The following is a 14,253-nucleotide window of genomic DNA, read 5'->3' on the forward strand; positions in this document are numbered from 1 at the left end:
TTTTAAAAAAATGTTCAGTTTTACATACCTACACCAATTCATCCTCAAAGTTTCCAGGAGAACTCTTATGTTCTTCTCCAGATGGTGAGATAGAAATCAGGTCTATTCTCTTGGTGACATCCTGCCAGGAGTTCTCAGCTGCATGGATCCATTCTGGACTGGTTGCTGACCTGGCTGGTTTCTTCACCTTTCTTCTATGTTAGGCCCCATCTCTTTTTAAAATTTATTCCCTCATTTTGTAGGAACATATCCTTCTCTAGCTCCCTGGGAACAAGTTGCAAGGAAGCTCAGTTTTCTGATACCTTAAATATCTGAAAGAGTGTTCTGCTTTCATGTATAGTGGGTAACTTGGTGTTCATTACGGTTTTTGCCTTGGACTTGTGAAACTTTATTCATGTTTTCTAGGTGATTTCCATATGTTTTCTCCTTGCTAATGAACAATACTGTATGTTTAATGTTGGAGAATAAGGTCATTCGTATAAAAAGAGCCGATAAATCCTGATTTAGTTAATGTGATATGTAGAAGTGGTATTGACTGTATTTATTATCCCCATCTTCTCTGTAGGAATTTATGAGAACATATATTTATTTGGGAAAGATACAATTCTTAGAGGCAATAAGCTTGCTCTGTACAATCACTCTGTAGGTTCTACGAAGATGAGCACTTCGTTGTTAGCTCATGGATGCCTGGTGCCTAGCACAGTGCCTGGCATATATGATGGATGATAGATGTGCTGGTTCATTCTACTAAAATCTGTAGAAGAAACAGGCAGAGTGAGTACCTTTTCCATCGTTGACCTCGAGATGCTGATTATCAGTTGTGCCTCTACTGAGTGCCTAGGGGATTCTTTTGGAGAAGTCAAAATTAGCCTCTGCTTTGGATATTGAGGAAATCTAGTCTTGGGCCTTGTATATGTGAGTCATTGACATTCACCTTTTTTCTGCTCATATCTTGCTTCCAAATGCCTGTTTTCTTTTATGAGTGTTTGTTTTGTGCCCTATAGAACAGAATTGCCCTTTTTTGTTTTATGTGCCACCTTCACTTTTGGGGAAACCACCATTGCTGGAGAAGAAATGGGATTTATTTGGGAAGGAGGGAAGCAAATAAATAATCCACCTTAGCACACTTCCCTTATAAGGACAACTGGCAAGACTGGAAATAGAGCCTCACCAAATGATTTTTAGATTAATTTCATTAAAACTTGAACCCAACATATAGATATCTTCCTTTCAGCCTTCTGGATTTGGGGACAGAAGGATTCCTGACCTACCCAGGTTGAATGAAGTAGAGAGGGTGGTCTGTTTGTTTCAATGCTGTGGTCTCCAGGGCACCTTCTGTAGTACTTTGTATTCTTAGAAACAGAGTCACCACCTCTTGGCAGCAGTGAAGCCACTCAGATGCCAATGGTCAGAGTTTGGTTTCAAGTCACCAGCCTTGTAGAGACAGTGCCCAATTTCCTTTGGCAAAGACAGCCTGCCCTTCTCTGTTCATTTCAGCCTTGAACACAGAGGTAAATTCGTCAAAATAGAAACCTTTGTGGACTCTGTGTGATGCGTTTGTGAATCGTGTTTGTCCATAATTCCAATTTAACTTCATAGAAGCTTTAAAACATGGTTTAGTTTTTTTGTTGTTGTTCCTTTCCCAAATCAACTTTCAAAAAACGTTGGTTTAATGGTGTTGGAAAGGCTTAGACATTTTCTTCTGGGGGACAGTGTGATTGATGTTTGCAGCAAACGCAAGGGCTGTGGTGTTGACAGATCCAAGTTTTATTAACTCCAGGACTATTCCTGGATGTATGACCTCAGGCAAGTCAGTTCATCTCTAAGCTTCTGTTTCCTTGTCTGTGAAATGATTTAAATTAAATCCACCTCCAGCAGCATCATGAGGCAAAGATTACCTGAGATCACATCTATAAGCAACACCATTGCTCACAGTGCCCAGTGGACACAAGTTCTCTGCCTTCCTTCAGGCACAGGTGAGAGGCCCACACCCTGAGCAGCTGGTTATGAGTGGGCCACGATCAGGGATTTGAACAGTCACTGGGCTTCACTGCTTGTTCCCAGCTCTTGGCTTATTTGTGTTTCTTTCTTTTTTTCTTTTTTTTTTTTTTTAACTAGGCAGGAGGGATAGCAAAAGCAGGAAAGTTCTTTTGCTTCTACCTCAGGATCTAGTGAATCTCACATGATAATAAACTATAACAATGGTCATTTTAGCTATAATTTATTGAACATGAACGCTTCTTTTTTTTGTTTTATTTTGTTTTGAGATGGAGTCTCTCTCTTATGCTCAGGCTGGAGTGTAGTGGTGTGATCTTGGCTCACTGCAGTCTCTGCCTCCTGGGTTCAAGCAATTCTCCTGCCTCAGCCTCCCAAGTAGCTGGGATTACAGGTGTGTGCCACCACACTCAGCTAATTTTTGTATTTTTAGTAGAGACGAGGTTTCTCCATATTGGCCAGGCTGGTCTCGAACTCCTGACCTCAAGTGATCCACCTTCCTTGGCCTCCCAAGTTCTGGGATTAGAGGTGTGAGCCACCAATCCCAGCCCCTGTCAAACATTTCTTATATGCCAGGTCCTATGCCGAGCACTTTCTGAGCATTAGTTCCTTTAATATTCACATATGTTGCAAATATTATAGCTATTATATCCCCATTGCACAGATGAGAAGTCTGAGGTTTCAGGTTTGTGTCTGGCTCCAAGGCTTTTGTGCTTTACACTCAGCACCTTGCTTTTCAGGTGCACCTTCATGGTCCCCATCGGTATGTGGTAGATTTTACCCCCATTCACCTTCTTGACCTGTGGATGTCAGGGCCATGGTCCCCATTTCCAGCAGTGCAGTGCAGTTCAAGGGACATTTGATGTTAAGCGCAAAGACTTCAAGTTTCCCAGCTTCTCAACTTCATCCCAGCTCTGACCTGGCCTGGGGCAGCTAGCGAGGCAGAACAGCTAGGAGTGAGGAGCCTGAAGGGAGACACAGATTCAGCTCAGTGGGTCCCCAAGGCTTGTGTCTCATGCCTCCCGTAAATTCACTCCCTGCAGAAGGCACTAGAATAGACAGAAACGGTGCCTCCCAGAACTGGGGAGGTCTGAGAGCTAGCTGTAAGCAGAAGTTATAAATCAGGGTTGGATGGATGGATACATAGTCAGTTGTCTAGGTAATAAAGAAACAGTGCCTTTTGCTGTGTACTCCACGTTCCACTTTGTGTTTCTGATTGCCTTTATACCAGCGTCTGTGCCCACACCTTTGCCTGTGTGTGTTTTTTTTTTTTTTTTTTTTTTTTTCCACTTTTTCCCACTGAGACTAGAAAGACCAAAAGTTTCTTAGCAGCTGTGACTGTGCCTCATACATTTCCATGGGCTGTTGTTTATAATTGGAAGAAGTGATGTGGCAACATTTGAGAAAATGTATAAAAAGCTCAAAGATATTCCCTCCTACCCTTATAATCTCACCTCTTGCCACCCCCAAGTCTCACTTCCCTAACACAGTAGCTTTTACTTTTAACCTGTTTAAAAATAATTTCTTCCCACTTTTACTTTTAACCTTTTTAAAAATATTTTCTTACTTCTCAGGCATACACTATTGTTTTATAGTATCTCCCAGCTTCTATCTTAATGCCAGGCAGCTAGTCCATGCAGCTGCATCCATGTCAGAGCTTGATAGGGTCCTCTTTTTCACTTCACCTGATATCTTTTAGGATTTTTGAAGCTTTGGAAAAGATACCACTCTGATGTTGAATAGGAGAGGGACCTGGTCCTCTTCCAAAAGATACTGGCCCCAGTTGCACTGCCCCTGTATGCAACACTGGCATCAGATGGAGTGTCCAGCCTCCTGTCTTTTGGCATGGTGGCCAGAGATCCATGTGGGTAGCAGGTTATAGATTTAAACCAGTACTCCTTCAGGATATATTTCACAGGATTTTGTGACCGAGTTTGAGAAACTCTAGATTATATGTTTAAAAATGTTTTTTATGGAAGTGCCTTTTTAAGGGATAAGGTCTTACTCTGTTGCCCAGGCTGAAGTGCAGTGGCATGATCATAGCTCCATTGCACCTTTGATTTTCCAGGCTCAAGTGATCCTCCTGCCTTAGCCTCCAAGTAGCTGGCACTACAGGCATGCACCGCCACACCTGGTGAATTTTTTTTTTTTTTTTTCTGGTAGAGCTGAGGTCTCACTGTGTTGTCCAGGCTGTTTTCGAACTCTTGAGCTCAAATGATTCTCCCTCCTTGGCCTTCCAAGGTACTGATATTAAAGGCATGAGCCACCACGCCCAGTCAGTGGCACTGCTTTTAATACTCTAATATTTACTTTGAATCTCTAAGAGGAGAAGTCTTATTAAAACAATAATAGCTAGATTTTATTGAGTGCTTATTCTTGTTAGATCTAGGATCCCTGGTGAAGTCTGTGGAGTGTCTTATTTAAACCCTGTAACAGTCCAGTGAAGTGAATGCTATCACGGTCCCCATTTTAGAGACTTGAGAGGCACTTGCCCAGTATCATAGCTAATTTGCCTTAGGCACAGTGTATTGTACTTGAGCAGGATGAGTCTACCACACAATCTTGTTTTGTTGTTTTTTTTTAAAGCAGGCCCCGATGATTAGGTTCCAGGGACCGTATATTCTTAACCCATGTATAATACTCAGCTTTGCCCAAGCCTTCTGTTACTTGGGACCTCCTGTGGAATAGATTAGTACTCAGTATAGTAGTTGGAGAATTGCCAGTTTAACTTGGAATGTGAGCAGACTTGGACTGCTAGATAAAGAAGGCAGATGGAGTTTCTCATTGAAATCTATTTGGTTCTGAGGCCCATGGAGCCCCTGCATCCCCAGGTTTCTTGGTCTGTGTCACATTATGTTGGTGTTACTGCCTATGCAGTGGGAGAGGCATGCCTGAAGGGTCTCTGGAGTACAGCGTCTAGACCAGTGGTTCTCAAATTTGGCTGTATATTGGAATTCGCTGAAGAAGCTTTAAAAATTACTGATGTTTGACCTCATTCTCAGACATTCCAGTTTAATCTAGATTGTGCTCAGGCCTTTGTGATGTTTAAATGCTCCTTGGTTATTCTGATGTAGCCTGGGTTGAGACCCATTGGTTTGGACACACTCCTTTGTGGTCCAGTTACCATGTCTTATCCCAAAGCAAGGGGAAGAAAAGGGTTCACTTTGTGAGTGAAATGACTTAACGTGGTTTAGAGGTTTTTGTTTGTTTTGTCATGAATGAGTGACCTATGTTCTTTTTCATCAGCCATGTATGGCCTTGTAGATTTTCTCTGTGATCTATACCCCAATCCTAACTTTGCACTGACAGTGACATATTGAGCAGTCCTTATGCAGAAGTTTTGGATTGGTTACTAAGGGGACTGGTGACAAAGAGGCTCAGCACTCTTACTCCTACTGGAAGAAGGAAGTGGGTACCATTGCTAAGATCACTGTATCCACGCTGTTCCAGGAGAGCTGAGACAAGAAGTGCATTCTGGGTTATGACATGAGCTAACTGCACACAGATTTCTTATTGGACTCCAAAGAGTATCACTGTCATTTTCAGTTTTGTCAGGTGAAATTGGATAATATAATTGTTTCTTGGTTTGATAGCTGGGTAACTTAAGCTGTTGTAATTAATGTGTCTGCAAAAAAAAGCCTTTTTTAGGTATTTCGGAAAATACATGTCCTTGTCAGTAAAAAACAATGATTGTCTCCACCCTAAGCTATAATCGCTTTTCTAAACATGCTCATCATTTCAGAAGCATTGATCCTAGGCTCGAAAGCCTAATTCCAGAATTTTGGTACTACTGTTCTTTATCCAGTTCAAGATGGATGAGTCCCAGGTTGATCAAAGAGTTTGTAATGGGAATGTTTCTTTTGGTTTCTTACAGTACAACAAACACCTCTTCGTGCACATTGGGCATGCCAACCATTCTTACAGTGACCCGTTGCTTGAATCAGTGGACATTCGTCAGATTTATGACAAATTTCCTGAAAAGAAAGGTGGCTTAAAGGAACTGTTTGGAAAGGGCCCTCAAAATGCCTTCTTCCTCGTAAAATTCTGGGTGAGTAAGACATTGCTGTGATTTCCGTGGTTTTTGTCTGAATGGTCACATCTCTTAAGTGAGCACAGTGCAGCACAGCTGGCTGTGGATTTACACTGAGTGCACCTTCATGTGCTTCTGCACAATTGCCAAGGGAGCACGGACTCACACCTGTGAATGGTCCTCATGCCGGCCTTGTGCATCCACATGGCACACCTGGGTGACATTCTCTGTCCCTGCCAAAGGGCAGGAGGGACAAGCAGCCTCTTTGGACTTCACTTACAGATGGCTGGAGTAATAATTGAAAATGTGAGGCACTGTACCCTCTTTCTGTTTCTTCTCCATTAGTCAGAGCAATCTATAAATTCCATTGGTGTGCAGGACCTGGAGCTGGGATGAAGATAAAGTTACACGCTTCAAGATTTTGTAAGCATCAGAGAGGAAATAGAATTGCTTTGCCCAGTGTATACTTTATTTGTGCTTTAAAATGATGGGCAAATTCCCCTGGCTGCTGCAGCTTTGCTGATGTTCCAGATCCTCTGAGAGGAGCTTTGCCACTCCTTCGGCACTAGTGAGGCTTGGGCCAGGGGAATGCTAATGGGTCAGAACGGGCATAAGGATAATGTGTGTGTGCTGAGGCATTAGGCGCACCAGTAGACCAGATAACCTGCTAGCACTGCGAGTTTATGATTCCTCAGCCTTTACACACATTTTTTTTTTAAACTATTGTAAATGTTTCTGCTCCTTAGCATGGCATTAAAGGCCCTTAGCGACATGGTTCCAGGGTAGCTTCCTCTTGTATCCTGCCAAACCCCTGCTGCCACACCTGCCCAGTCTATGCTCCGCCTTCTGTTTGTCTAGATGGACTTTCTGCTCCTTTCTGCCTATACCACTGGGCCAGCTCCTCTTCCGTGAGACAATAGCTCCACTATAATAGAACCTTCCCCATGTAAGCAGACCTTGATTTCTCTTCTACTCCCATTGCATTTGGTCATCACTTCCCACGCTGTGTCATGATTGTTTGGATGTGTCCCCCTTCCTCTGGACTCTGCCACAGGGGGCCTTATTCATATAGTGGCTTCCATTTATATGCTTGCTTTGTGCTAGGAGCTGTGCTGAATGCTTTACATGCATTTCATTTCATCTTCCAAGGTTTAGGTGGAATTTGCCTCAGCTCCACCTAGGAAAAAAGGCTCACAGATCACCCGAGACAGGCTTGTGGGTTGGGTACCTGGAGCTTGACATCAGATCTGTGTGACTTCAGTGTCTCTGCTCTCTTTCCTTGTTGCTTAATCCCTTGTGGACCCTGACCACAGGATCTGTCAACCTAAGCCTCTTCGTATCTCTATACCAAGCAAGAACCCTACACAAAAAAGCCCAACAGATGTGAGAACAAATGGATGAATTAAAGAAAAATTTATGTTTTAGGTTCCTTGGAAGGAAATTTGCATATTAAATTAGCTTGTTTTGTATCTTTTATCATTTTGTGCTTCCATATTGAAATTTGGTTAGTAGGCCAGGCACAGTAGCTCACGCCTGTAATCCCAGCACTTTGGGAGGCTGAGGCAGGGTTATTACATGAGCTCAGGAGTTTGAGACCAGCCTGCGCCAAATAGCGAAACCCTGTCTATGAAAAATACAAAATTAGCCAGATGTGGTGGTGCACACCTGTAGTCTGAGCTACTCAGGAGGCTGAGGTGGGAGGATAGCTTGAGCCCAGGAAGTCGAGGCTGCACTGAGCTATGATTGTGCCCCTGCACTCCCGCGTAAGTAACAGAGCAAGACCCTGTTCCAAAAAAATAAATTTGGATAGTAGATGTAGCCTTCTACTTATAATAATGGATGTTGGGTCAGTAATACACATGGACAACCTGAAAAAGCGATCACAGTCACATTTTCCTTTTCTGAATTGGTGGCTGCCTTCTAGTAATTTGGCTGGTGGTTGGAGATCAGTTATATGGTAACAGAGTAACTTTCAAAATGTGGCCTGTGAACCCCTAGGGAGTTCCTTGATATCATTTTAATGGGTTGACAAGGTCAAAACTATTTTTGTTGTAATACCAAGACATGATTTGCCTTTTGCATTCTGCTTATATTCACACTGATGATACAAAAGCAGTGGGATAGAACTGCTTTAGTATGAATCAGAGCAGTGGCTCTGCTGCTAAAATTCATGCAGTTGAAAAAAAAAGTCCTTCATGAATTTTATTACAACCTAGAGTACACACTGAAAATGAACACATGAGTCTATCACATCAAGGAAAACAAATGACATTATTTGTTGCTAAAGATAAAATTTGGGCTTTCTTTTTTTTTTTTTTTTTTTTTTTGAGACGGAGTCTTGCTCTGTCTCCCGGGCTGGAGTGCAGTGGCTGGATCTCAGCTCACTGCGAGCTCCGCCTCCCAGGTTTACGCCATTCTCCTGCCTCAGCCTCCTGAGTAGATGGGACTACAGGTGCCCGCCACCTCGCCCGGCTAGTTTTTTGTAATTGTTAGTAGAAACGGGGTTTCACACTTTTAGCCAGGATGGTCTCGATCTCCTGACCTCGTGATCCGCCCATCTTGGCCTCCCAAAGTGCTGGGATTACAGGCTTGAGCCACCGCGCCTGGCATAAAATTTGGGCTTTCAAATGAAAATTAGAATATTGGGAAATTTGTGTCTACCTTAGTGAACTTCTCAATACTTAAATACTTTTCTGATAAGATCCACCATGATATTGACAAATGTAATCTGATACAGTGTTAGAGCAATGGATTTAAATGTAACAGAGTTGGAAAAATTCATTGAGATGGTTTCAGATTCCACATTCCAGCCTACTATTAAGAAACTACTACTCCTTGTTGACTTTTGATGTAGTATCAAAGGAAAATGACCACTATTATCTGAGGAGTCTGTCACATAATGTAAAGCAGAACTACCTGTCTCATTAATTTTTTAAAAATACAGGCATGTTAAATGTTTTTTTAAAATGTGTATCAACATGTAATTAGCTTATTATTTCTTTTTTTTTTGTTTGAGATGAAGTCTCACTCTTGTCCCCTAGGCTGGAGTGCGATGGCGCGATCTCAGCTCACTGCAACCTCCACCTCCCGGGTTCAAATGATTCTCTTGCCTCAGCCTCCCAAGTAGCTGGGATTACATGCCCAGCTAATTTTTGTATTTTTCATAGAGACGGGGTTTCAACATGTTGGCGAGGCTGGTCTCGAACTCCTGACCTCAGGTGATCCACCTGTCTCAGCCTCCCAAAGTGCTGGGAATTACAGGCGTGAGCAACTGCGCCAGCCTGTTAGCTTATTATTTCTTAAAATGAAGTAATATTTTAAAATTTTCTCAGTTTTAATTTCCAATAAAGAAAATATAGATGTAACCTACAGTAAGCAAAGGTCTTTGAGGTCCTCCATAATTTTTTTGGTCCTGTTTGCAGTATCATACATGATCACCAAACTGCTGCTAGAATATTTACGCCTGTTTCGGCAAATTCAAAACCCAGGAAAGACGACTCCTGGGAATTTACTTTGGGTCAGGGTCAGGCTGTCTGGTGCATCAATAATTTATTTATGAGTTTAAGGGGGTCCTGTGATCAAAAAGTTTGAGAGCCACTATTTTAAAGGGTATAAAAAGAGGTTGTTTATCCATGTGAATGAAAGCTAATTAGAAATTATAGAATGTTATGAAAAGAAACCATTTTCAGTAATTTCAAATTAAACTGTTTTTAAGTAAGATTTCTGATGATTAGCATATTGTTTGAATATAAAGTAGTATAGAGAGTGCTTAGAAAGTGTTTTTTGGTTTTGCCTCCAAAATTGCCCTTATTTTACCCAGTGGATGATTTTAATAAATATTTTCCATGGTGGAGCCCTTCAGTCATAAATCCTCAAATAATGAAGTCTAGATTGCAGATGTTTAGAGTATGGTAGCTGATGGGAGGTGTGCAAATTTAGAAACACAATTACTCTGAGATCAGATACTTGTTTATTAAGATTTGCAGAATTAAAATGGAGAACTTCCATGAATGTGATAGAAAACATCACTCCTTCAGTACAGTTGTTAGGAATACTTAACCTTTATAAAGAAATTCAGTCATAACTATGTTAAAATGAAGGAGGGAAGGCAATTTAAATTTGGTTTGCAATTTGAAATGTCATTGGCTTCCTCTAATGACTCAGTAAGAATGAATTACATTTAGAATATCTATCATTGGATATCAGTAGGTGCTTCCAATGGGTGTTTCCGAAGTACGTTTCACACCCCCTTCAAAATATCTTTTAGCAGTATGCTTAGCAGATGTGCTTATTTTTGTTACAACAGAGGCTCTATACCTAGTCCTTTTCTTCTCTCTTTTTCAAATGGCCTAAAGTCTCTAGGCTGTCAGTATCAGCCTGAGTCTTACTTGTTCATTTGATTGTTCCTGAATTCAGTTTTCAGAATGTCTGCTACGTCCAACCTGGGCTTGGTCAGGCTAGACCATGTGAGGGGTTTGCTATGGAAAAATACTATGTGTTACCTAAAGTACCTGCACTTAAGCCCCAGATGCAGGCACTTCAGCTCTGCCAGTTGACACTTTGAGGCAAATGGGATGGCGATGAGCCAAGTAGCAGTCACTCCACTGATTTTAGGGTGGAAGACTCTACTGGCATCCCAGGCCCCAAAGCATAAATGAATAACAGAGTCAAGGATGCCAGCATGAGCACCCCTCTACCATATAAGCTTTACATTGTCCATGCCTTCATGGTGTGGGACCCCTTAAAAGCCCCTGTGAATGGCTGTTTATCTGTTAAGATCTTTTTTAAGAGCCTTATTGAGGTATAATTTACATACTATAAAAATCACTCATGTTAAATGTACAGTTTAGGCTGGGCACGGTGGCTCACACCTGTAATCCCAGCACTTTGGGAGGCCGAGGCAGGCAGATCATGAGGTCAGGAGATCAAGACCATCCTGGCTAACATGGTTAAACCCTATCTCTACTAAAAATACAAAAAATTCGCTGGGTGTGGCGGCGGGCGCCTGTAGTCCCAGCTACTCCGGAGGCTGAGGCAAGAGAATGGTGTGAACCTGGGAGGCGGAGCTTGCAGTGAGCCAAGATCGCGCCATTGCCTTCCAGCCTGGAAGACAGAGTGAGACACGTTCTCAAAAAAAAAAAAAAGAAAAAGAAAAAGAAAAAAAAAAAAAGAGAAAGTACAATTTAGTGATTTTTAGAAAAATTTAGAGTTGTGTAATCATACTAAAATACAGTGTTGGAATTTGTCTGTCACCCCACAAGGATCTCCTGTGCCCATTTGTAGTCAGTTCTTATTTCCACCCCCAGCCCCAGATAACTATGGATCCACTTTCTGTCTAGATCGGTTTGTCTTTTCTAGACATTTCATATGAATGAAATCATTCAGTGTATTATCTTTCGCAGCTGGCTCATTTTACTTGTGTTGTGTTTGAGGTGCATCCTTTTTATTGTAGAATTAGTGTCCCATCAGATGTATATACCACATTTTGCTTTGTTCATTCACTGGTTGATAGGCATGTGGATCATTTCCACTTCAGGCTATTATGAATAATTGCTATGGAGTCTTTGTAGACAATTCTGTGTGGACATACTGTTTCATCTTTCTTGGGGAGCTACCTAGGAGTGGAATTGCTGGGTCCTATGGTGACTCTATGTTTAACATTTTAAGATACTGCTAAACTTCTTTTTTATGTGGTTGTACCATTTTATATTCTCACCAGTAAGATCTTAGGGGTTCCTCTCCTTCAGCCATTATGTCTGTGAGTATTGGGGTACAGATTACAGAGGACGTCTTAGATGGGCTGGTAAGCAAAGGCACTGAGACAGGATGTGTGTAATGTATGTTTCAGGTGCATTGAGGTGTGTTGCAGCTGAGTCTTCACTGGTAATGGAAAGATAGGTGGGTAGAAAAATTTGGAAAGAGAAGGAATCAGAATTTAGTTGTGGCAGCAGTAGGGAATAGTCGGTGTTTTAACCATTTTTCAGTCAAGAGAGTAATGGGATTCTTTTTACTGAGTGTTACAGACTCTGCATTTTGCCTTTTCTAGTTTTATTATGTTTTCCTTTTCATGACAGCTTCTTATTCATTTCTTTCTATTTCTTTTGCCTTCTTTTTATTTACTCCTATGTGTTTTAATTCTACAACATACTTAATTACAAAGAGAGAAAAGGTGATTTTGCAGGAATGGAAGGGAAGGGAAGAGGTTCCTCTCTTTTTCAGCAGTACCTGAACCTGACGCTTAACTGGTACCTTCTTTAAGCCAAGCACTGTGCCAGGGCTAAGCACATACTTGATACTATTTAATCCTTATGAGAACATGTGATGAGTCCCACTTTACACATGAAGAAACCGAATCATACAAAGGCAAAGTGACTTCTGTGACATCGTATTGCTAGTAAATGCCAGATCTGCTAGAGTCCAGAATCCATGCTCTTTCTGTAAACCTGCGCATGGCCTCTTCAGGGAGCACAGTTCTGTCACTAGAAACCATCCCAACACAGCTTCACTTAAATGGAAGCCAATGGTAATTGCTGAAGGATAGCAGCCTTGGTAGTTTCTCTCTGAAGTCCTGTCATTATGGGATGCTCTGGTGTATGTTTACATGGGAGCTAAGGTGTATTTTCATATACGTATTCTGTATATTACTATGTTCTGATTTTTTTTTAAAAGCCTTTCTTGCTGCGAAAAGACTGGCCCTTCTGGGTCTAGCCACTTCTTAGAGTAGGAAAATGATTCTGTCCAACAGGATAGTCCAGGAGCCTGCTTTTCATAAGCACATGAACCAGTCTAGAATCAGACCTCCTCTATCTGGTCCAACCCCAAGATGCAGTGTTCCTCTGCCCTAATCATTCCCCGGAATGGTACCAGACAGCTAGGGACCACCTCTGCAGCTTAGAGCCAGCTGGAGTTATTCAAACTAGTCAGTCCTTAATTGGTCACTCTGTTTCCCCTGCCATGTCCATGGAAAGCTCAGGAAAGGCTCTGGTCTAAGCTAGCCCCTTGTTTTCTGCCTCCTGACCACCCCAGTATCTTTCCATGTGGCCCTTCATAGCCTGCCATGTTTCCTGTCTTGGGGACCTTTGAGTGTAGTAAATTTTTTTCCTGAACTCCTCCTTTGTCCTGTGGCCACACCTGACTGACCGTCACGTAAAAGAATACAAAACGTAAGGTGAATCAACTACCATTACCAGGAAATTCAAGTTCAAGTCTGAGTCTTACTAGACAAGTCAGTGAGATCCTGCAACTACCATTAGAAGGAGAAAGCAGCATTGTTTTTATATTATGATTATGAAGGTATAACATTCTAGACAGTTGGGAATATATAATTTTTAATTCAGTCCTAAATGCATCATGAATATAACCTAATGTGATGCATGTTTATGTAGTTTTGATCAAGGAATACGTGCAATCTGACACTCCACTTTTATTCTTTATGAAATATCATGTTAGCCATATGTCATTATACTTCAAATTGTCTTTTTTTTTTGAGACAGTGTTGTGCTGCTGCCCAGGCTGAAGTGCAGTGGTGTGATTTACACACATGGTTATGTGTGTAAATAACCATGTTGCTTTCTAAAATAGTTGTAGCAGTTACTCTCTCAGGCCATGCATGAGTAGACCAGGCATCTTCATCAGCCTTGACTGGCGGAATTTAAAACAAAACAAAAAGCAATCTTCTATTGTCACTTGTTATTTGAGTTCCTCTACATCTGCTTTCATTTTTTCTTCTTATTCAAAAGTCTTTGATTCTTCCTCATCCTCTGTAGAAGCAATTATTACTATTAAGGTTGAAGCACCATATTTCTTCAATTCTAAGACATAGACTTGTTCCCATTTCAACAGTTCTAAAGTTGGGATGCTTCTGTCAGTTGATGTCCAAAGCGCTTTGCCACATTTTCTTTATATCCAGTCTATTATTGAATACTATGCAGCCATAGGGAGGAATGAGATCATGTCCTTTGCAGGGACATGGATGAAGCTGGAAGCCATCATCCTCAGCAAACTAATACAGGAACAGAAAACCAAACACCGGTGACATGTTCTCACTCATAAGTGGGAGTTGAACAGTGAGAACATGGGGACACAGGGAGGGGAACAACACACACCAGGGCCTATTGCGGGGTAGTGGGTGAGCGGAGGGAACTTAGCGGACAGGTCAGTAGGTGCCACAAACCACCATGGCACACGTATTCCTATGTAACAAACCAGCACATCCTGCATGTGTATCC

At 41.7% G+C, this 14,253-nt stretch overlaps 1 protein-coding gene and 1 non-coding gene across 17 annotated transcripts in view; one reads left to right on the plus strand and one right to left on the minus strand.

Annotated features, from left to right (window-relative positions):
- Positions 1–14,253, plus strand: part of TEAD1 (TEA domain transcription factor 1) — a 271,440-nt gene that overhangs the window by 223,007 nt on the left and 34,180 nt on the right. For all 16 annotated transcript variants that reach the window (XM_009186557.4, XM_003910207.5, XM_009186558.4 and 13 more), the window contains one exon: positions 5,870–6,043. In XM_009186557.4, coding sequence (XP_009184821.1) covers positions 5,870–6,043 — 174 coding nt within the window. The remainder of the gene's footprint in view (positions 1–5,869; positions 6,044–14,253) is intronic.
- LOC116269904 lies at positions 9,436–9,607 on the minus strand. The gene has a single exon (XR_004177714.1).

Source organism: Papio anubis, chromosome 12 (genome assembly GCF_008728515.1).
Source record: "Papio anubis isolate 15944 chromosome 12, Panubis1.0, whole genome shotgun sequence".
NCBI classification, from domain to species: Eukaryota; Metazoa; Chordata; class Mammalia; order Primates; family Cercopithecidae; genus Papio; species Papio anubis.